Genomic DNA, 22,997 nt, shown 5'->3' with positions numbered 1-22,997 from the left:
CAACCAAAAATTGCGTTGTAATCAGGAGGAAATCTCCTATATGTTCAAAAAATTTCAGAATTTTTTGAATTTTCGAATTCGGGATCCTCCCTTGTAAGCGGCAGTGGATCGCGCGCCGCCGTTGACTACCACTGTCGGCACCGCGCTTTTTGCCAAACTATTTCGCTTCTGTGTTGAGAACAAAACGTGACTTACCACTTCTGTTGATGCTTTCCGATGGAAAAATGTCTGCTGCATCTCGTGGAACAGTCAGATTTCCTCCTAGACCCTTAGTTTTGGAAATAAATTGAAAGATATCTTCAAAAATGGGTGCATTTCGGGTGTCCTTTTCCCTTTCATCGTTCTTTAAACATATTTAAATGTTCATAATGCAATAATAACTTATATCGTTAGTTTTCGAGAGTGTTCATAGAATAATTTGGCGCAACAAGCAACCAAGCAAGTATTACCATTTCGACACAAAAGATGTTCAAAGTTGAAAATCTGTAGTTTTTTTTCAAAATCGAATTTCTCAAAAACTGACGGTGATCGCGACAAACGGTTTGCGGATTCGTTTTCAGTGCACGAAAACCTATAAGAAACGGCTATTGAATGCTACAAGTCCAGATGGCTGTCGAACTGTGTAATCAACTTGTCGCAACGTAATTGGCGAAGACTTTAACAGTATTTTATTACACCTTTCTGGACTTCTTATTATTTTATACGCGAAAATGAAGAAACAGTATCGTGCCGCGCGAATTCCTGCCAGAACGTCGTGGCCGTTTCTGTTTTTACACCCTGTACGCGCGTACGTGGCCGGCGGGGGCTGACTGCGGCCTAGCAAAGAGGGTGGGTTCTCTGAAGGCTGACGGTTTGCGAACACGCGACGGCAAAGTGTACACACACCCGACGTCACAGAAAACCGCCGGCGTGTATAGCCTACCTATGGAAAATGGTGAAGCGTGTTTCTGCCCCGGCGTCGAATCAAACACGCGCAGCAATAGTTCCCCGACGCCGACGCGTCTATTTACGACGACGGAGCGGTAAAGTTTCCAGGCAGGGGCTAGCCGTCGCGGCCCTACGCTCTCCTCGGGTTAATAACAAACACCCGCCCGGCTCTTCCCCCGTTGCACGCGCGTCGCCGTAAAAACTGATCGTCGGAGGCGAGAGAGATGGACGAGGAGCGACGAGTTCTCTGGGAGTGCGTAAAGTACCGCGTATAACGTGCGTGCTAAAAGGACGTCTTCAACGAGAGTGGAAGAACGGGAGGCGAGGAAGTGGAGAGAGGAGCGATCAGCTCGACGCGACGCGGAGCAACGTTTCGTCTTTCAGCGTGTCGATGATCGCCAAGAAGACGCGCTTCGCCGCCGCAAAACCATAATTCCTCGTCGGCCGGGAAGAAACCTCGGCCGCTTCTGACGACCTCGGTTACTTTTCATCCGTCAAAATTCAACGGGTACGGCGGACAGACGGAGGAGCAGGAGGATGTGTGCGGACACCGAGCGGGGGAGGAACGAAGGGGCAGCCGATAGCCTGACGGAGATGAATGGAAGGAAGGAGGACGCGAGCGGGTATCGGGCGGCAGACGAGGACAGACGATGGAACACGGTACACGGCGCGAAATGCTCTTCACTGATTTCCTTCTCTAAATATGGCCGCCTTCGTACATCCTCTCTTTCTCTATACCGAGGCACGGTGCGGCGCGCAACCCCCTTTCCGATAACCACCCATAACCGCCCCTGCTTGCCCGAGGTTCTACTTGATTGCCAAGGCGTCTTAACCTCGGCCCCGGTCTAGTCCGCGCGGACTCGCGGTGCTCTGCTCGCTGCGCGGAAAAACCAGCGAGACAGCCTATAAGAGAGCGGTTCTCCGGCCGGCAGCCAACCTGAGCGCGGAAAAATCCACGGCGACGCCCAGTGGGCGAATAAAGAGGCGTAATCGGGAACGAAAAAGGCCAATCCTGCCGGAAGAGCGCGGTAACACCGACCAACTGGCTTTCATACGGCGCGCTCGTTGACAGCCAGCCGTTAAGTCCGCGCGGACTGTTCCCCACGACCTTTATTATACCTTTCTGCGCGTATGCGTGCCGGTGTACGTGTGTATAGACGCGGCTGCCACGACGCACACACCGAGAGGGTAGCCTATACTCCCGCTGGATCTCCTCGAGTTCCGACCCGTCCGTAGTAGGGGGGCTCTGAAGAAGGAAGAGGGTACGACCCCTGGGGGTCGCGCAAGAAAGACGAGAGAGGCAGGGGGGGGCGGACGGTCACCAAATGAACGAACATTTCCGTGGCACGGGTACCACGAAAAACGTTGGAGCGCGGAGAATAGCCGTTGCTTTAGTCGTAGTAGGGGGGGGGGGGGGGGTGGCGGTGATAGTTCCGATGTTGGTAGTAGTTGGAAGTCGTCGGGACCACTCCACACGAACTGGCCCAGCCAATTAATACCAACGCCTTTCGCTCCCAGACTCCGAAAAATCCCCTTGTTCCTAGCCGCGACAACGAGCAGCCGCGAGCTCCATTCGACGATATCGTTCCCTGGTAGCCCGACCGTTTCGTTGACAAGTGCAACGAAGGTGTTATCCCCACCGCGCGCGCGCGCCGTTGAAAAAGTTTCGTCGAATCGGACGCTCCGGTTCCAGCTGGGCTATACAAGGTGTCCCGGGTTTTATCGATCAAGCTATGACAGTTCCGTTCCAGGCCGTTCCTTTCCACGCGATATAACCCGCCCTTTCAATCTCACGTTCTCGGCACCGGCGCGAGCACTCGGCTTCACGTCTATCGCTTTGTCTCCGGCGGAAAGTGTTCGACGGGAGGATGGAAGAACGGGCCCGACAGGGAGAGACAGTCCAAACAGAGAATCCGGTTACTAGCTAATGAAATTATACCCCTGCCCCTTCCCGCGAAAGTCAGTCGACACGATACCGCGCTATCGGGCGATTACAGACTTATCGCGCAATCCGAGGCAGCGCGGTTCGCGTCCAGCGCGAGAGTTCGTATCGGCTCCGAGCGGCGGTTCGCGATCGCCGGCGTTTTCGATGATGTCGAAAGGGCAACGTTAATAAACCTCGGGGAACTATTGCGTCGCGTCGGCGCCGGAATCTAACGAATACGCCGACGCGGCCAATTATATCGTTGTTCAGGGTATTTACGAATGTGGCGACGGGCGGACGGACACGCGTCGGTCCGACCCTACGGTACTCATCGATGGAATCGCGAAAAATCGACGCGAGGCAGAATCGCTCCGGGAATAATGCCTAAGGAAAATTGGGGGACTGGTCGTAATACACGCTTGATATTAATTTTGAAGAGAACCACGAACTTTTGAGCGACAAATCTGGTAACCCACAGCATGCGAGAGCTGCTTCTTGACGATATTAGCACCGTCGGTTTTAGTGACAGTTAGGTACTAATCATTTTGTGGTTATAGCTCAGAATTTTAGGATTTAGAGCACGTAAGTAAATGTTGTCTTAGCAATTTTATTTCAATCAACCGACAGTAGAAACCGTTTGAATTTTTGCTTCTTTGTCGCAAACGAATCAGTACATATTGGTTTATTGTAATGTCTAAGCGTTTTAATAATTTGATGTTCAGTTTCTCGTTTGCTGAGATAAAACGCAAAAATTCAAGCTCTAGGTGAATTGTAACATGTACTAAATGGTGATAAAGCAAGCTATTTGCTAACACACCGGAAAAAGATGCTCTAGGACAACAGAACAATCGAGAATCCAAAAAGTAGAAGGAAAAAGTGTAGAGGCAAAAGTAAAAAAAGCGAAGAAGATTTTGATAGAATCAGATGATTGTTTAACCAATGTACCGTGAAATGGGGGAACATTGGCAGCAGGGGATAACATTGGCACATGCCGGGGTTACATTGGCACCTATACGCATTCGAGATCGAGATTTTAGGGACTGAATTGTTTCAACGTTTGCGGTTAGATATCCAATAATCGCCTGTCAAATAGATAACTTTGTTACGTTATACATTATATTATTAATAACATTAGATCGCAATAATGCCTAGATCTTATACAGCGTCTACCGGGAAGAGGAAGTATAAAGCATTTATAGATTCCGATCTTGATAAAGCTTTAGCTGATGTTAGAACTGGAATGTCTCAACAGCGAGCTAGTAAAAAATATAATATAAGTAGAGGTACTATTCGAAACCATTTGAAACGTTCTTGTAACAAGCCTGTGGGGCATCCAACTACTTTAAGCACTGATGAAGAAAAAGTTATAGTAAATACAATGTTGGCGGTGGCTACATCGGTTTATCCTTTAAACCCATTTGACATGCAAGTAATGGTTAAAAAATATCTCGATAAAAAAGGAGTAAATATCCGTTACTTAAAAAACAAAAAATAATTTTACCGTATATCAAATGTTTAATAATGATCTGTGTTTTCATTTATATTTTTTAGACATGTTTATTTCTGTTCATATTTGTATTTAAACAAGTAAAACTGATGTGTTACAATTTACCCCGGACTGGTGCACATTGTAACAAAGGTACAGAGTTGTTTAAGGTGAAGCTAGATGTCTATTTAACACTATTTCTACCACGACCGGTGAAATGACCGTTTTTAAAATTTCGATTAGAATTTCCTACACACAACGTAATTGAATCGCCTTTAAACTTCACGACTTTTCCTCAAATATACGTATGTACATGATATGCTTCTGAATACAGTTACGTAGGATTATCGGATAATGTCTTATTCGGTGTACCATGTACTTTAGCATGTCTATCTTTTGTTATATTAGGTACAGTTCTTTTTCCTTGTAAACATTTATGTAAAGAGGGCTTCGGTCCGTTTATAAATAAAATAAAATAAAATGAAAATAAAAAATAAAAGAAACTATATATTTTTATACGTATGTACATCATATACTTCTGAATAAAAGAAACTATATATTTTTATATAGTTTATAAATAAAAAAAAATAAAAAAAAGAAACTATATATTTTTATACATATGTACATCATATACTTATGAATAAAAGAAACTATATAAAAATAGAAAAAAAACTAATAAAAGAAACTATATAAAAATATATAGTTTCTTTTATTCAGAAGTACATATGATGTACATACGTATATTTAAGTAAAAGTCGTGAAGTTTAAAAGCGATCGAATTAATTTTTGTCAAATTGGCTATTACCTTCCTTCGATATTAAAAAATATAAGTTGCGCCAAAGACCAGCCATTTGATCAGTCGCGGTAGGAATAGGTATACGCGAAGTGTCGGTAGGAATAGCGTTAAGTGAACAAGATTTTTTCACGTACTATCGCGCAATCAGTTCACCACATACGTAAGTAGTAAACCACGCAAATTATTTCCTGATTTGGGAAAACACTTTGGAGAAAAAACTGTGAAAACTTTAATCTCTCACAATCTGCCCCGGTCTGCCCTACAGAAAGTATGCGGTTGAAATTACAGCCTATGGACCTGTTAACCGAAGGAGGTAAGCTACCTCGTCACTCGACCGTGTTCATTCCGAGAATCTTCGGCTCGTCTTGATAGCGGATCAACACTTCCGGGACACATGCCTACACGCGCAGTGAATCATAATGCCTACTTCGAGGAGGCAACTAAAATAGCTCGGCGAAAAATCAGAAACTAATCGAACGAGCATTATCGACACCCATTCAGCATTATCAGCGCGCGACAGTAGAGACAACGATCTCGCCCAGCAGCGATGGCTGCTGGAGTGGAACGCCTTTGGGCAACGCGACAGCGGTGCTGATAGCCGGGGCAGCGAAAGGTTAAAAGCTCTCGATCTCGGTAGATTAGAGGCTTGTCACGGAACTTTAATAATTACGCCGCCGCGGAATGAATAGGCGCGCGCCGATAGCCGGCGGGCAGCCGCTCGCGAGATTTCAATTCCACGAATCCGTCGCGGGTCGCCGAAAAATGGCGGCTGGATGGTACGCCCCGTATAATGTGGCGCTAAACGTAACGCGCCGATAAATTACAATCAATCTTGGCACGCGGAATGTTAACGGGAGCGCGCGTGTTCGCGAAGCACCCCGCTCGCGCACGCTTACGACGCCGCGTTCGCAACAACTTCTGCCAATGCTCGGCCGTTATTTCGGGGAATTCCGGCCGGGCTGCGCTCGGATTAAATTAATAATTGATTTTACAACGAGCCCCGATTTATTAGCCTTCCCCGGGTGTTGTACATAAAACTGCACTTATCCCACTCTCTTTTCCCCGCCGCCCCTTCCCCGCGCGGCTGCGGAAATTCCGGCTCCCCTTTCGCCCGGCGCGGCACCGGGGGCTGCTCTCGCCCCCGGAGATTTTCGATCGATCGTTTTCAATGCGGTGTCATTTCGACGAGAGCCAACGTCGAGCGAACACTCTCGAAGCTTAACGATCGTTTTATAAAATGACGTGACCCTCGTAATTTCATTATGCCTTAATCCGGCGAACGCTCGCGTTGCGGCCGGCTGGAGGGTGGCCGGGAAGCGAGGAAGAAGAGGGACACCCTGTCGACGGAACGGGAAAGAGTGAACGCGCGAGGGAGGGGGCGGCGGGGCGGGGAAGGGGGAATGACGAAACGTTGAAAAAAGGGAGGGAAGGTAGAAACCTCTCCTCGATATTCAAGAGTGGCACTCGCAATATTAACGAGCGCCTATTAGCGAGTGGCAACCGGTACGGTGGGGGGTGGAGGAGGTGGGAGGAGAGCGGGGAAATCCGTTTTGCTTTCCTTTCTTTCCTGCTCCTTTTTCCCATTTCTGTCTAAATACAAGAAGGGTTGGCGCGAACCATCCCCCCCCGCCCTACCTTTCCCCGGCTCGCCTCCTCTCTTTTTACGGGGCCGTTTTTAATTCGAACCGTTGCCCACCCTCGTTGAATCTTATCGCGCGATAGGCGGACTAAATGTCGAGCACGGAGCCCGAAAGACGTGCCTTAACAAATATATTCCGAATGCAGCGACCCCGTTATCGCCGCGAAGAAGCCCTGCCGCGGAACGGCAACGATACACCTGGCTCGCGCGTTCCTGCACCCAGTCGGGCTCTCTTGGAAGAATGTTTACGCGGAAGGAAAATCGCGTACACCTTGTTCTCTTCATTTCAATCGATAATAACGGTTTGGTGGGTATTTTATTATCCGCGGAAGGAAATCGGTTGGCGATAAATTGCGCGAGGTTTCCAGATGATGCGCCTGCTTGAATTTGTTCGAACGACGTCCTCTCTGGATTTTCCTACTTCGAATATTCCAAGGGTGAAAGGGCTGTTAATATTGATCTAATTTTCTGTACTGGAAGGTCGGCGGGAATCGAGGCGGTAATTTGGAATACCTCAGCCGGTATATAATTTCAATTAGACGCAAGCTTCCAGATGCTCGCCTCGATTCCGTAATGCGGCGAGGAAGCGTCACCTGCCCTATCTACGTCTGCCCGATACCTGCGCGATAACTGATTTATCGCGTCTTCACGTCGTACGTCTGCAGGCCAGTATCGCGCACAAGCGATCGACATCGTGGAACGATCTAATCCGTTGTATCAACGATAATGCCCCCTTAATCCCCGATACGGTCGGGAATAATAATTGATCACTTCGAAGGCTGTACGATTCCTTGTACGAATAACTGTTTTATTTAGATAATGACTGGCTGCGGCTCAGCTGACGCCTGGCTAATTTTGAACATTCGACTGCCAAAATGCGAGTAACCGATAGTGGTGTTAATTCGTCGAATATGCAATGGTGTGGACAGAGATTCACTCGACAATCGCTTCCAAGATATTTCACCTATAGTGACTCGCATTAATATTCGGATACTTTTTAAAATCGCGTAACTTTTTTAGAATTCGTCCAAACGACTTGAGTTTTTTTCAGAAGCTAGAAGGATTAGTTTGCTAACTGACGCGTTTCGTCGTTTTGAAAAAAAAAATGTATTTGGTTGGAATAGCGAAAAGAATAGTAAAGGTCGATTTTTAAACTTTTTTTGTGAGCTTGTAATGAAAATTCAAAAAAAAACGTTTGTAGATTGAAGTAAGTTGTATACGTGTCTCAAATTTCATGAAAATCGGTTATCTTTGCTCTGAGCTATGAATGCTTAAAGATCGTAAAATAAGATGGGGAATCGCTGATTTTGGGAATTTCCGCGATTCTTGACCTTATTTTACTATCTTTAAGCGTTCATAGCTGGTATACAACTTACTTCAATCTGCAACCGTTTTTTTTTTTAATTTTCATTACTGGCTCACAAAAAAGGTGAAAAAACGACCTTTACTATTTTTTTTTACTATTCCAACCAAATACATTTTTTTCAAAAGGCCGAAACGCGTCAGTTAGCAAACTAATCCTTCTAGCTTCTCAAAAAAACTCAAGTTGTTTGGATTAATTTTAAAAAAGTTATGCGATTTTAAAAAGTGTCCGAATATTAATGCGAGTCACTGTAAATAATGAAGTAAACAGTTGACCGCTAGAAGCAATAACTTAAGAGGTCAGTCCACTGTGCCGGTTTGAAAAATTAAGCTATTTTAAAATAAATCTTTTTGGTATTTAGTAAGCTACTCTTATATTATACAAAAAAAATTAAAAAGAATTTCTTTAATTTGTTTTAACAGTTAAAACGCAATTATCTCAAAACAACTTTTTTTCAACTGGTGCAGGTGATTGCAAAAAAAACTATTAGACCAATCAGTCTGAAATTTTTACACGTTATTCAGAGCATCAGTGGCTATGGCCGGGACCACGGGAACCTTTTTAGATTAACCATTTCATACTTTTTACAAGGGAAAATGATTGAAAAATTCACTGTATTTCGACACTTAAACTTCAAACCTCCGCCATTTTGTTAAATTTTTATCAGTAAAAATAAGCCTGGTTCCGGCGATAACCACACTCATAGTGATTACAACACACTTTGATTTTTTTGTTTCAAATGCGTCGTTCTCCCGGAACCACCTGCACCAGCACTGCATCGCTTTCTCAAGGCGCTCACATCAGTGCTATATATATTTAAAAAAAAACTGTTTAAAATTTAAAATAGATTTTATTTATACTGTCAATGAGTGTATTAATAAGTAGACAAAACATTATTTACGTTGGACATTCCGTTTACTAAAAAATAAATCCTAAAAAAATGACAATTTTTTCACGACAACGCAGTGGACTGACCCCTTAAATTCAATCAGCTCGATGTTTCTGTCTATACGCCCCCTATACGCCCATTTCAAGGGATAAGAAAGAGGACGTGTGAATTGCGTGTGCCACGGGAAAGAGGTACGTGAAATAAGTTTTAATATTTAGTATAGGGATCGAAGTTTGCAATGATCTCTTGTTACCGTTTGATACGCTAGCAGACTTAACTAGACAATATCAGAAAAAACGTAATCATGGACGAAAATGCTACTTGTCGCCTGTATAGAGTATTCCCTAGTAGCATTTCTGGTTGGCTCACAGTATCCCCAAGTTGGGAATTAGTTGGCCATCAAAATGCCAACAATAAATGCTACTAGGGTTAAGTGACCAAAAAACACCAAATGCTGTCATAGGCCGGTATTCACAGTCGCTACTTATTCTTAAGCATTTGCTTAAGAATAAGTAGCGACTATGAATACCAGCCATATCTTTGCACCGTGTAAATGAGAGGAGATAACGGGAACATTGAAACGACAGATGGCGACAGCTACAAAGGAAGGAAAACTCTGATTCCAGTACATAGAGAATTTCAACTAACCAATAAAATGTCGATTGGTAGTTGGTTATGAAATAAAGGTTTTCTAGGAGTTTCACTCGTGTCATCTCGATGTCCCTTGCATTCTCTTAAAGTTTCAAAGTAACCAATCTCTACAGAAAAGAGGATTACCTGTTGACGTCATTTGACTATTGCCGATTGCATTACACAGAGTAGGAGACGCAACAGACGCGTACACTTGGAACCGCATATTTCAATTTTCCTCGAATAATACAGCTTAGGATCCCGGACCTATGTCCCAACTCCAGGCAGCAACTAGTCTCGATCCTTTTCTGAATTCCACTTCTCCTTCGCTTCGAATAGTCTGGATACGGTTGTAAAGATATCCGAAAAACACACTACAGAAAATCAGCTTCGCAGTTCCAGAGACGCGCCAACAATAAGGACGATTTAAATGGGTTTATAAACACCTCGCCAGCGCCCCCCTGCGAGCAGAATGGCGAACTAAGAAACTATTGCGAATTAATATTGGTGCGAATTTTAAACACAATTGATTAGCAGAATTTCTCGAAGTGAAAATCATGATCGCATAAAATTACTTCAGTTACTTTATTTATTAACATTATATTAGGATCTATCAAATATTTATACTTGGTATTACTTAATATTAATACGACCACGAATTCGAATCGCCTGCTATTTTCCTATTAGGCTGTTCGATCCCATTTCTCCACGTTCGAGGGCTCCTGAATTTTATTTGAAAGTTAGAATGATCGAAAATTTCGCGAGTAAATTCTGTCGGGATTGTACATAAAAAATAAGGTCCGCTTTTCAATTATTCAGCAACACCGCCGTCAATCGAAATCAAATATCCGCACAAATTATACAGAGGCGTGTTATTTGGGGTAATGTTTTATAACGCATTAAACAACAAAGCTTACGTGATACAAACTATCATCTTAGTCGATCCTCGATTACAGTGTGACGTATTAAATCGCAGTTAATCGCTTTTAAATACCATCGGTGACTTCCCTCTTTTTTTTCCATTAAAATTGAATATTACACTACGAGTTCTTACAATTGATATCGGTTCAGCAGTGTCATCGGTATTGAAGAAGATACGCTTGGATATCGATGACACTTGAGTAACGTGTACAATATATGGATAGGTCAGAAGTAAGATAGTCATTAATACACATTGCCATCTGTATAATACCTACACAGGTGTCATTTGATTAATACACTCCGTTTGCGCGAGAATAATCCTACGGGGAAAAATGCGTTTTAATAATGAAAGAAGTGTTCCGATATAAGTGGCGTGTTTTGGGATCAGTTTATGCTTAGAGTACAACGGGAGAGCAGGGGTAGCCGATTTACTGCAACTTTTAATAACATAGATGATACAGTATTAATTATTTAACATATTTATACACTGAAAGATCGTCCGATATACCTCACAATGCTACAGGCTATGCGAATTAAACAAATAGTTTGCTCTAATGTCCCATTGTATTACATCGTTCCAAGATACTTTTAAAATGATCATTCTGTTCCACTAAACTGGGCGTATACAATTATAATTACTAGTGATATCTGTGGTTACAACTTGCGAATATATCTGGTATATTCCTTGGTCGCTCTGTAATTTCTCACTTTCCTCGTGCTACCTGACTTCCCCTTCATAGATACTCTAAGCCATTCGTGAATCATTCTCTCCTTATAAATTATTATTTCGGTTGCCCATCCTGATCCGCGAAGTATTTAGTCGCGTTAGGGAAACGCAACGGGTCCGGGAAGTCTGGTGTGCCGTATCCACGCGGGTTCAAGCAGTCCCTGATCGCTTGACCGAATGCACGCCTGACGCCAGGATCTACGGCTACAGCGACCGCGGCACCTTCGACATCCTCCACGCCCGCCCGGGACACACCTTCCCTTACTAAACGCTCCATGGACGCTGCTATCGCTGAATGGTTCGGAGTCGGACTGACCAATAATCGTGGTTTCTGCTGCTCGATCAGTTTGCGCCGCTTGGTGGGCAGTGTACCCAAGTAGGCGTCGCTGAACGTCGCCACGCCGCCGTTCGTCATCCCCTGCATTTGCAGCTGACGACGTTGCCTGACACCGTCCCGCGCAATGATCGGCACCCAGTCCTAAAAGAAACAATTTATTACAGTATTGTCATCATACGACATAAAGCTGTGGGCGCACATTAGCCTTAGACTTACCGAAGGTAGTGCTTCGTGACCGGGAAATGTTTCTGGGATTTCGTCCCCGTCGTCTGGCACGGCTGCCTCGAAGTTTGTTCTTTCCTCTACAACCTCAGTCTCCATGGGCTGGTGTAATACAAATTTGTGAATGGTTTCGCAGAACGAACATGGCGCAAGGAAAATTTTCTGTTCGGAATCAAGAACCTTTCCGTTTTAATTATCGATACATATGCACGAGCTTACCTCCACTTCGGATTGCGTTTGCGAAGGTTGATGCACTGGTGCCGAGGGCGTCGATAATTGTTGAGCAGGTACATCCTTGTATATTAAAAGTGGAAGAATTTCTGAATCTGGCGGTTGCATGATATGTCGCAGATAAGTACGGTAGGGAACGAAAAGTAGATTCAGCATCCAGTGGCGTTGTATGGTATTACTGCCCTCCAACATTTCACTCTGCATAAGACAAGAGCGTTAAATCGAGACTACAATTATCGAACGGGTTGTCTAAATAATGAAACTAACAAAGAACCGTGATGCAATAGCTTCCAATCCTGCCTGTCCACCGCTAATGGAATATCGAAGCACCGCGCATAATTGCCTTCCCCCGTTGTTCACAATAGTGGCAGTTTCTTGCCCAAATCTGGCGTCAGTAACGTCTAGAAAAAAAAAAATAATACATGGCACATCGCGATTAATAAGTGGCAAGTTTAAATTGGACCCCATAATCTGTGTGAAAGGCTACGAACCAGCGTTGAACAGGATTTGTAATATTTCTCTAACGGGGCGACGCAGTAAAGCTTCCACGGTCGCACAAATGTCTATGCGCGAACCACTTCTGCCATTAAAATCCTCTTCTAACACTAGCAGATTCTGAAGATGCGGTCTAAGTTGCGAGAATAACAGCTCGATGACTTGTTCTTGCATTGCTTCCGTCGTGGTGTTTGGAAAAGTATTTTGGAAGAATTCTTGCAACGGTCTTCTTAGATGAGCGATTGGTTCTGACCCGCCGAGTCGCAATCTTAGTACATCCTCTAGTGTTATATTTTGTAACTAAACAATTTCCAAGACAGTATCTTACGTTAGCTCGCAGCAAATATTACGAATAATATTTGATTGATATTACGTATAATATCACTTTATATGAATATATTTTAATTACCAGTAATATACATAAGTTTGTGAATAAAGATTCATGATTTGCTGAATCCTGTGTCGTCATGAGTGACGTAAAGGTAGGCAGAAGTTCCGCCAAAGTAGGACCTTCGGAGGAATTACCACTCCTAATAATGAAAAGTAATATAGAAAATGATGCCCCACTTTAGGAATAAATAACTTAAATATTCTACGAGTGATAAACACACCTATCTCCTATGATTCCCACGCGAACATTCTGGTTAGTAAACATCTGCATTACGCTACCAAAACTGTCGGCCAAATCAGTATCTGCGATAAAAGGAAATTATGCATACATTGTCAGTTTCAAACGTTCAAGGGGCAAAGTTTATGAATATTTAGCGTTACTGTTGACATTGATGCCGGCATGATTACCCGTAGCCCTTATTACTTGCTGCAGCAGATTTCTGAAAGAGTGGTTCGCATTCGTTTGCGACGTTGTCACAGGCGTAGTGTTCGACGAGGTAGTGTTGCTGGTCATGGTCGAAGTTGTTGCTAAAATAATTTTCACCACACATTCGTACCTCGTCAGGCGGTAATTATTATTCAACGTGTACTTGAATTGTATACCTGTTTGTGCCTGGGACTGAGTTTCAGTCGTGGATGTTTGACTCGTCTGTGTCCCTTGCGACGTACTGGAAGTTGTGGTTGACGTTCGACGAACGTGGTGCGAATTACAGGGAAGGATTGGATCGAAATCAAGTCCCTGCCCTATACTCATCCCAACACCCAACGGATGAGTTTGCTGATGGAATACATGCGGTCGCGATGTACTTCTGGTCTGCGTCGCTGTAGTGGGATGAGTACCAACGTTGCTTCTACAATAGGATATAATGATTGAAAGTAATTAAGAGGATTACGATTTATCAGAGAAAGCACATCCCAATAAACCTACCGCGCTTGAGTACTTTGCCCAGCGGCTGCATTTCCATCGTGCGACGCGACAGTCTGTTGCCCTCCAGCTGTTGGAGGATTCTGAGTTGAGATCGTCGTAGTACTAATGCCACCTTGTACCATGTGACCAGCAACAGCCTGCATTAAATTTCGAATGAAATCTGCCGGAGGGTTTGAACCCCAGGGGAATGCACCGGCGGCACCGCCCGCTCTCCCTATAATGCCAATGGAACAACATTTTACTGATAAATTATTTTCAATCGCAACAACGAAACTCTTTCGGTTGTCAACTTACCGCCATTGTTGTTATTGTTGTTATTACTCTCACCGGCTTGAGCTTGCTCACTTCCCGATGCCGCGCTTATGTTACCTTCGGGGCTTACCTCCATCAACACTTCCACGTTATTCGGCAAATTAAAGACTGTACCTGAAAAGTGATTTTCCCTTTCTTATCTAAATAATGTGCGCGGTTTAAGCTGTAGCTAAATTACGGCACGTACCAAATGGAGACTGTGTCTGCTCCTGTTGTTGCTCCGTCGGCTGTGCACCAGCCTCAGATTCCGGCCGCTGATTGTCCTCTTCGTTACTTGCTTCGTTCGATTCTGATTGCCCAAGTGTACTCGTAGAGTCGCCGTTTTCTTCATTGCCGTTGTTGTTGTTCGCGTTTCGACTTTGTAAACTGATGTGTGCCTAATAGAAACACATCGAAGAACGATTTCACGATACGTAGCAGTAGATCCGAATGTTCCAGCGACTCGTGCTCACCTCTACCTGTATTGGTATACCGGAGTGCATAACAGCCGAATGCTGTATAACGATTGGTCTACATCGCAGATTTCTGGGCGGCTGCTGACCCATGTCGACTATTATGTCACTCAAAGCGTGGCAAGCGTGGGACACGTAGTGTAGACACTCACTGACACCATCCACGATCCTCTGATTTTCGTCTACACCTTCAGGTCCTGCCTGGATATTAAAGATTTTTTATTTCAAACATTTCTGAAAATAAAGTAATTTACGTTAGCACCATCTGTTCGAGAACATCGTGCACTTACTGCTACAGGTAACGAAGGGTCAGCCAGCATAAGTACGCGATAGCGTTCTATATATGGTCTTAAACGATCTTGAGTGTTTAACAATCGCTCCAATAATTCTGCCATTTGTGGGGGTCGTGGAAGTCTGAAGATAACAAGTTCATTATGTATTATAACTTTATATTACGAACCATAAAATATACGCCTAGGAATCATTACTGTGCCGCGGATCGCCTATTAGATGGCCCATCGTTAGTCGATGTAGATCCTTGAGGTTCAGATTGTGACTGTTGCGAGTGCTGTGGCTCTTGTGCATCTGGCTGATTATCGTCATTGGCCTCGTTCACTGGCACCGCTTCGGCACCATCATCGCCATTACCTGATTTACAGAAATTACAATTTTGTATAAAGACACATTTTCTATTTGTTTATCTACAGTATCTGTTTGTACACACGTTGTAGGAACGTAACGTTGTTTGCCCCAGCCGCCGACAGCGCTGCCGCAAGCGTAGCTGCGGCAGCTTCCACTAGTCTGGTCCCGCCGTTTGTTCTGCCTTCGTTAGTACTGAAAAGACTAGTAGATTTATCGATTTATGTTACGGAGGTATACCTTCATTATTATTTATCATTTTTACTTACTAATGTTCTGTCGCTAGTTGCTCAACTTGTACCTGTTGAGCCAACGGTGGTTCGTTGCTCTCGGATGACTGAGGATTCAGAGGACAAGTGGGATCGTCGAGTCTATCCATAAGTTCATTTGCACGATCCAGCATTCGCCTCGCCACGATTAAGCGACTATTAGACAAGCTATTGCTCAACTGTGGTACTTGCAATCCTGATAGAATTAATAATACGTGTAGAGAGAAGGAAAAGTATTTTCAACACACAGGGCATAGCGCCGCGAGACTATTAATAATTGTACCATGTGCTTCCACCAAATACATAGCATTACCATGCATTTGAGCACGAGTAAGCCGATAGTGCGTTCTCTGCGGATTTTGCCAAGCTTGCGATCCATGATTCTGACTTTGACTCTGACCCCCGTCGTTCCCTCGCTGACCAGGTTGGGGCGGCGCACGTTGCACCAAATGTATAACTTTTCCATTAACATCTGAATCACGAACATTTCTACCATATTACACAGCTCCGAGTATGTTTTCACGATCGAAGGAGTTTGGAAAATATCTTACCATAATCATTTAACTTTTTCTCATCTTGGAGGACTCTGCCACAATAAATAAGTCTCTGCGAATCTGCTGATACTGCCACAGCCTCCGCTATATATTCTTTAAAACCTCTCACTGTAATTTGCTTTAAAAGGAAAGGCAATTGAAATATACTTTCTCAAATGCTTCTTAACTATCAATTGCATTTCAATTAGGTGCAATCAAAATATGCATAGTTTTATTAAATTCATCTGCCACGCGTCAATAACTTTTATCACGGGATCAAAATCGATTTCAAAGAAAGGTTAAAGCGTAACTTCATAATATTACATCATACAAGGGCATTTTCATCGTTTGTGTTTGATATAGGTAACATAAGGAGAGCACTGCAATGTCATATGCTACTCAAACGTGCTAATTATACGAAAGTACCTCGATTTCGTCCACGGTACTGAAATTATTAATCAACTGACTAGATGGCTACATATACATGTACCTAAGAATCCATAGTGCATACATTAGCAATTCCAAAGGTAATGCGGGAGAAGCTGGTCAATAAAAGTAAGAAATAATTTTGCTTGAATACCGTAAATAGTACGAAAATACAAAGCATGCTATGCAGAGGACAACAGAGTCTAGATTCTAGATCTATAATGGAAGTGATGACACGGTTGAGAAATGATAATACGGATTGATTCATTAATAGCTGCGGGATACACCATTCGGGACATGACGAGCAATAATATCGTTCGGGTCGTACGCAAACAGAAGAATTCGTTGTCGGGTAAGTGTGGGAGCGAAAAAAAATACTTACGTCGTCTTCCAACGAAAAAGCATGATTTTGCGAGTCCAAGGTCTTCACCGTAAGGTCGATCATCGTGGATCGGCCGTGACTGACGCGGCGGAACTAGAATTCAGGGAAACGAACGGGAATATTAGAATCGGAGGGTGCGTAATGCAGAATCGTCTTGGTACACTCACGCGAGCACGCAGGTACAAGCTGTAAACGATACTCGGTCAAGTAACGAACTAGTAACGAAACGAAATACTCGACGTTCCCGGACCACGAACGAGGACTGATTATTAACGCGAGTCGATTTCAGGGGATCGAAGAATTACGTAAGAAAACCCTGTCGTCGCCGATTTTATCGTGCGACCGTTTCTTTCAATGAACCTACCGATGAAATTTAACAGCGACGGCCGACACGACACACGTTATTTTACCCAGAATTCGCTTTACCAGCGACACCGCGCAAGCGCTGCCAATGCACAGGACGAATTATTCCCTAGGCGGAACGCGAATCGGGAGTGCTAAGAATCGCCGACTTTCTACGATGCGCTATGGTCGTGAAGTTTCGTACATGTCTGCTAGATGACGTCACTAAAACACATGACGACAGATGGATCGATTAATCGGATTCATTAATTTGAATTTACGAACAGAAACCATCTACGTATCAGTAATGTAAATAAAATACGGGCGTTGGCTGATAGTAAAAGAACACTGTTACGGAACATAATAAATAATAATAGAAACATAGTGTTGGTCTCTGAAAACTTAAATGGTTCTAAAATCACATATGTGTCAATAATGCAAGCAATGGCTATAATCACATTGCCTTAGAAATTTTTAATCGAGGCATACGAATAAGCCAATTGTATTACATATAATAAATTACATACTATTAATTAATATTTCAATCACAACTTAAGGGGAGAGGCCTACCTAAAAATTTTCGAAAAAAATTTTCTTGAAGTACTACATCTTGAAAATATTCCCTGAAAGTGTCAAGTTAAACGCGTTTTCCTCAACCATAACTAAGAAATTAATGAACCGATTTACTCGAGGCTTTGCAGGCTTATTTTAGGGTTAAAAATCTAAGCTCTATCGGGAGCTTTTCCTTTTTTTGCCTCGATTTATTTTACACTCGAAAAACGAGCGTTTCTTTGCCAAATATCGTTGCTTCATCTTTCCGCAGCCGTCACATCTTCTCAAAATAATTTTTCCAAAATCGGGCCTGATAGCGCCTACATAATTTCATATATTATCTAAAAAATTACGAATTTTCCATTTGGATGATCCTGCGCCGAGCTACGGTTGTCACCGCAAAGCGCTTAAAAAAGGACGTCTCGGTCATCGCCTATAACTCACAAACCTTTCAATACTTTTTACCACAAAAAATACTGAAATATCCGTAAAATATACTCTTTCCAATAGACTAATGTTAAATACTAAAAGTTCATCTTTTCTTTTAGAAAAAATTCCCAAAGAAGCACATTGTTTTGAGCAGTGGCGGATTTAACAGAGCGGCTGACGAGCAGTTGCCACCTGGGCCCCTGCCCAGAAGGCCCCCAAGGGCCTCATCTCCTTTAAAAATTATGATTAGATAAGTATCCAAACATTTTTTTCGTACTACTACCCTTCGCCCGTTTTTAGTAAACTACCTCTTCATTTTCCCGAAAAAAAAATGGGCCCGTCAGAGCGTTAGCCAACTGGGCCGTTTTTCTTAAATCCGCCACTGGTTTCGAGCGTTCTAGTCAGGCCTGCCCCCTTAAAGTGATTACCACCCTTAATCAGTAAATGTGCAGCGTGCGAACGAAGGACAAGCCTGCGACAACCACGTCTGCGAAATGTCTCCTTTTCGATTTCGTCGTCTCTGCGGATCTCGCGACGAATCATCGGAGAAGCGGCGGAGAGATCTGTGCCGTGGATCGGTCAGCAGGGGCACGGATCGACGTACCCTTTCGGCGGAGGCGTGGATGGATTCGGTTGCGCGCTACCGTGGCATCCGTACATCGAAATCGAGGGATCGGTCTGGCACGGACATCGCGTGATCCAACGGGAGGATGAAAAAGAGAAGCGGAGAAGACTCATGGCAGGCCGATCGCATTATTCAGATTAGGGCATCGACTGAGCCGCGCGGGTGTGCGTGTGTACACCGGCTCGGCTATGTGTGCGCATAAACGTGTACAGGCTTATATCGGTAGAAGATAATACGGCCGATCGTGCACCGCAGAAGAATGTTAATGGTGCTTCAGTTTTGTATGCAGGAAGTGACGGCGCGTCCCGTCTCATACCGTAGCGGGCCCCGGCGCCCCGGCGTCCGAGCAGAAAAACGCCCAATAAGACTGATAGAACTGAAAAACCGAGAGATTCACCCGTGGCCGTGTCGGAGGAAGGAAAGAGAGATGCTCCTTCAAATCCCATCATAAACACACACTGCCAGGGGCTCTCAACGTTGTTTCTCAAAAAACCACACAATATTTACACACTACACGTATCATTATTCCTCCCTGCTCTCCCTGGCGGCCAGCAGCCCCTGGTATCCTCAAATTCCAACACCAGCTCTACCTCCACGCTGGAAACAGTGTTTCCGGCGACGTATGGGCGAAGGCTCGCTCGGGTATGCTAATTCGTAGAAAGCGAGCCGAAGCTACGAGGCAGATTTTACGCAGATCCTGCAACGGCTGGATAATCGTTTATCAATGCAGAAAACAATTGAGACGCGAGTGGCACGAGGCGCGTAGCTTACGCTGCGGATCGGGCCGGCGGGTATTTGGCAGATGAAGACCGCTGTGTATCGATGCAGCGTCGGAAGAAGTAAGGGTTACATGTTGGCCCTATGAAGCAAGAAATAGAGAGGCGCCAGGCTGAGTTGCAGCTTCGTAATGATGTAGCAATCTCGATTTAGCATGTCTCGCAGTCTTGCCCGTTAGTAGGTACTTAACTTACTTTAGTAGCGCGAGCTTTGCCGCTCTACTAGCGTTAATTTAGCTCGCCTGGTCTTCTCTTCGTCACGAACAATAACTATGAGACGAGAAGAAGGGGGAGCAAGAAGGAACGGATCGAGCTGCCGGGAGAAAGGAAACGAAAGGAACGGGAGAATACACATTAGCGGTGCTTGCCATGATCGATACTCGAATTGAAACATATGCCGTAATAGACGCTTGAATTAATCGCTGCCTGATTCGCCTATCCCGCTGTTCGGCGCTCGAGAGCCTCCCGCGTTAACCAGCGATCCCGATACGGCTCGAGATGCACGATCGTCGGCTTCTGGGTTATCTGTTTGACTGATAGTCGCGCGGATTCATCGATCGGCGATAGAAGTGATCGCACGTTTATGGAATTCGACAGAGGGGGATCTAGAGACGCGGCAGCGTCTCGACGCCAAGTACAGGAAAGAAAGTACGGGAAAGACACCCTGTATATGTCGACTGTCGCTACCGCTATCATTTACTCGTCGCACGGCTATTCCAACCTAACCAGAAACTTATTTCGTTAATATCTCATCACGCCTGCAATATTTCCTAAATTTAATGGTATTTTTCTTATGTAAACCGCATATAAGCTTTCGAATAAGACCAATTTCAATAAAATCGGTCCACGCATGACAGAGATATCGTAATATCGTCTTATGGATCAGTCGGAAATTTTAAGATTTTTCTTCGTCTTCTTCAAGAAATTTTTTCGTCAACATAATACGTATACGCGTTACACGCACACCTTCAGCCAAAAAGAACTAATACACGTTTCGTTTGTCAATCGCTATGTTCACTATGCAATCTACTGCAAATTTTGACAGCTTACCGTCAAGTTATAACCAAGTTGTAAACGTGTTTTACAAATATATACATAAATGAATTTCTTTTTAATTTAAATGATAAAAACCAATTTAAACCAATTCCACCGATCCAATTGTCTTGAAGCTTTGCAGGCGTGCGTAGTTTGGATGACAATACAATATATTTAAAAAAAAAACCGAGAGGATGAAAAAATTATCCAGTCATCAATTAATAATGTAATAATAATTTATAATATTGAAAATTATCTGAAGTCATTCTCTATGCAAATTATCTTCGTAAAAAGAAGTGAGATCTCCATAAAAAACTTGAGAAAAGTAAAAAAATTACGTTAAGTACATGAAATCAAATAAATCATAAAAAATAGAAGATAATAATAATTATAAAATAAAAAAAGATAAATACAAATAAATACTTTAATACGAATAAACATTTTATTCAAAATACTTGACGCTGCGTCCCGAATTGGTGCCGCTAAACTGAATAAATATGTATAAATTGCATTAATCTTTATCTTTCTTCCTTGTGTGTGCGTTCATGAATGTGTGCGTGCGCATATGCTACGTATGACATTAGAATTAAATATATGTAGAATAAATCTGACTGCGTTTCTAATATGTATATGTATATGTATTTTAGATTGTAAGGGAGTTATTGTAAATTATTAATACGAGGACAATTAACATTTTTTCTGTTTCGCAGCGCCAAGTATTTTGAATAATATATTTATTCGTATTAAAATATTTATTTGTATTTATCATTACCTTCATGTACGTGCATCTCATTTTGATTTCCCTTTTTTTTATCTTATAACTATTATTATCTTCTATTTTTAGTGATTTATTTGATTGCATGTACTTAGCGTAATTTTTTTACTCTTCTCAAGTTTTTTATAGACATATTAATTCCCAGAACGCACGTCTAAGGTTACACCCAACCCAGGCGAACGGTAGCAAGTAGGTACTCGGCAAGTTACACGAATCCGGACACCTCGAGCAGTGTATTTACAGCTACGAACGCGATCCCATTGAACCGAGCCTTAGATATCGGGCCGATCGATTAGATCCCGCGGCGAGACCGGCATGCTCCAAATACCGGACCCCAAGCGAGCCCTCCGAAGAATTCGAAAGGCCAGCAGGACTTTGGCTATCTGGTGTCACCTTAATGCCCCTATATACTCGAAACTGCTACTGGATGCTGCCTCCTCTCCCGTCCTCGTCCCTCCGCTTCCCGATCGCCTCTGTTTCACGGCGAAGAAAACGAGGAGCTCGCGTGCGTGTCTCGGAGCTATGCAACAGGGAGATCCAGGGAAGCTGGGAGGGAGGGATATAAACCAATATACCGAGGCCGGTGGCAAGCGAAGACTGCGTGACACGTCGGACGCGTGCGTGTGCGTTGGCGCCAGGCCGCATTCTCGCATTCGTTAACTAACACATCGAGTTAAGTCCCTCCGCATCGGAGCTCGTGCCTTCTCCTCCCCTGCACACTTCCCCCGCCCCCCCCCCCCCGGCAACCCTTCCCTCCTCCGCACGTTCATATCAAGAGCGGTCACGGGTCCCAAATTTGCCATCGCGCGAGCAGGGACGACGGTAGGGTGAGGGGACGCGGGACAACGATTTGTCCTCGTCCCGTTTGGACGACACCGGTACGCGGTTAAGATGACCGGTTTCCACCGGTGCGCACCGTGTTTCGGGACAAAGCGGTTCTCGGGAAGAGCATCGTCATCCAGCCTGATCGTGCCCGCGAATCGAACCGCATTGTCTTCGTTATCGACGATGATATAATCGTTGCCGCGCGCGCGCGCGCGCGGTGCCCGCGAAGCGGACGCGGCTCGGACGAGCGAGCGATGAAAACAATCGAATCGCCCCGATACCGGCTATCAATTACGAAACGTCTTGTTTCATTTCTCCCCGCGTGTCGGGCGTTTTTCCCGTTTTCTTTTATTGCCTCGGCCTACATCGCGGCCCGGCTCCGCTCAAGTGCTCCCGTTCGCCTCTCTTGTGGCCAAGGCGAGATCCATTTAATATCGTCTCCGGTCGATAGAACGGCCGCGATACGGCATTCATGGATCATTAATGATACGAGCCGGCCGCGGAGACCCGGCCGAGCAATTTTCTTCACCACCGGCCGTGGAAAAGCGTGACACACGGCGGCTGGAATTCGCGGAGATCCCCACCCCCACCGCGGCGTGTACGGGGTCGTGAAATATTTGCTTTCGCCTCAATGATCCGAGAAGAGACGAGCGGCCGCCGAGGCCGGGTAATTAATCGGTATCAGTTTACAATGAACGAAAGGGAGCGTTCAGGGAGGAT

The 22,997-nt window shown here is 44.3% G+C and overlaps 1 protein-coding gene across 5 annotated transcripts; it reads right to left on the bottom strand.

Moving 5' to 3' along the window:
* Window positions 1–10,225: 10,225 nt before the first annotated feature.
* On the bottom strand, window positions 10,226–17,430 carry LOC143366603 (large proline-rich protein BAG6). 5 transcript variants are annotated; one of them, XM_076807755.1, is made up of 21 exons: window positions 17,283–17,430; window positions 16,919–17,011; window positions 16,129–16,249; window positions 15,861–16,049; window positions 15,578–15,773; window positions 15,394–15,512; window positions 15,158–15,317; window positions 14,960–15,083; window positions 14,670–14,870; window positions 14,405–14,594; window positions 14,200–14,331; window positions 13,906–14,119; window positions 13,581–13,828; window positions 13,359–13,505; window positions 13,199–13,280; window positions 12,997–13,117; window positions 12,584–12,887; window positions 12,360–12,493; window positions 12,081–12,290; window positions 11,856–11,963; window positions 10,226–11,780 (listed from the first exon to the last, which is right to left on the bottom strand). In XM_076807755.1, the coding sequence occupies exons 2-21, from the start codon at window positions 16,979–16,981 to the stop codon at window positions 11,358–11,360; spliced, it is 3,486 nt and encodes a 1,161-aa protein (XP_076663870.1). In that variant the 5' UTR covers window positions 16,982–17,011; window positions 17,283–17,430; the 3' UTR covers window positions 10,226–11,357. The 5 variants fall into 5 exon arrangements, with proteins under 5 accessions (XP_076663870.1, XP_076663873.1, XP_076663869.1 ...); XM_076807758.1 differs by having other exon boundaries at window positions 13,386–13,505; window positions 17,086–17,352; XM_076807754.1 differs by having other exon boundaries at window positions 17,086–17,351.
* Window positions 17,431–22,997: the final 5,567 nt, after the last annotated feature.

Source organism: Andrena cerasifolii, chromosome 3 (genome assembly GCF_050908995.1).
Source record: "Andrena cerasifolii isolate SP2316 chromosome 3, iyAndCera1_principal, whole genome shotgun sequence".
NCBI classification, from domain to species: Eukaryota; Metazoa; Arthropoda; class Insecta; order Hymenoptera; family Andrenidae; genus Andrena; species Andrena cerasifolii.
This window is presented reverse-complemented; position numbering and strand designations above follow the sequence as displayed.

Bases quoted from the DNA above. Each gene is read 5' to 3' on its own strand.
- LOC143366603 (XM_076807755.1), bottom strand. From the start codon at position 16,981: ATGATCGACCTTACGGTGAAGACCTTGGACTCGCAAAATCATGCTTTT. The intron at 14,871-14,959 runs GTAAGTGCACGA...TTTAATATCCAG, and splicing joins ACCCTTCGTTACCTGTAGCA to GCAGGACCTGAAGGTGTAGA. The intron at 14,595-14,669 runs GTGAGCACGAGT...TGTTTCTATTAG, and splicing joins GTATACCAATACAGGTAGAG to GCACACATCAGTTTACAAAG.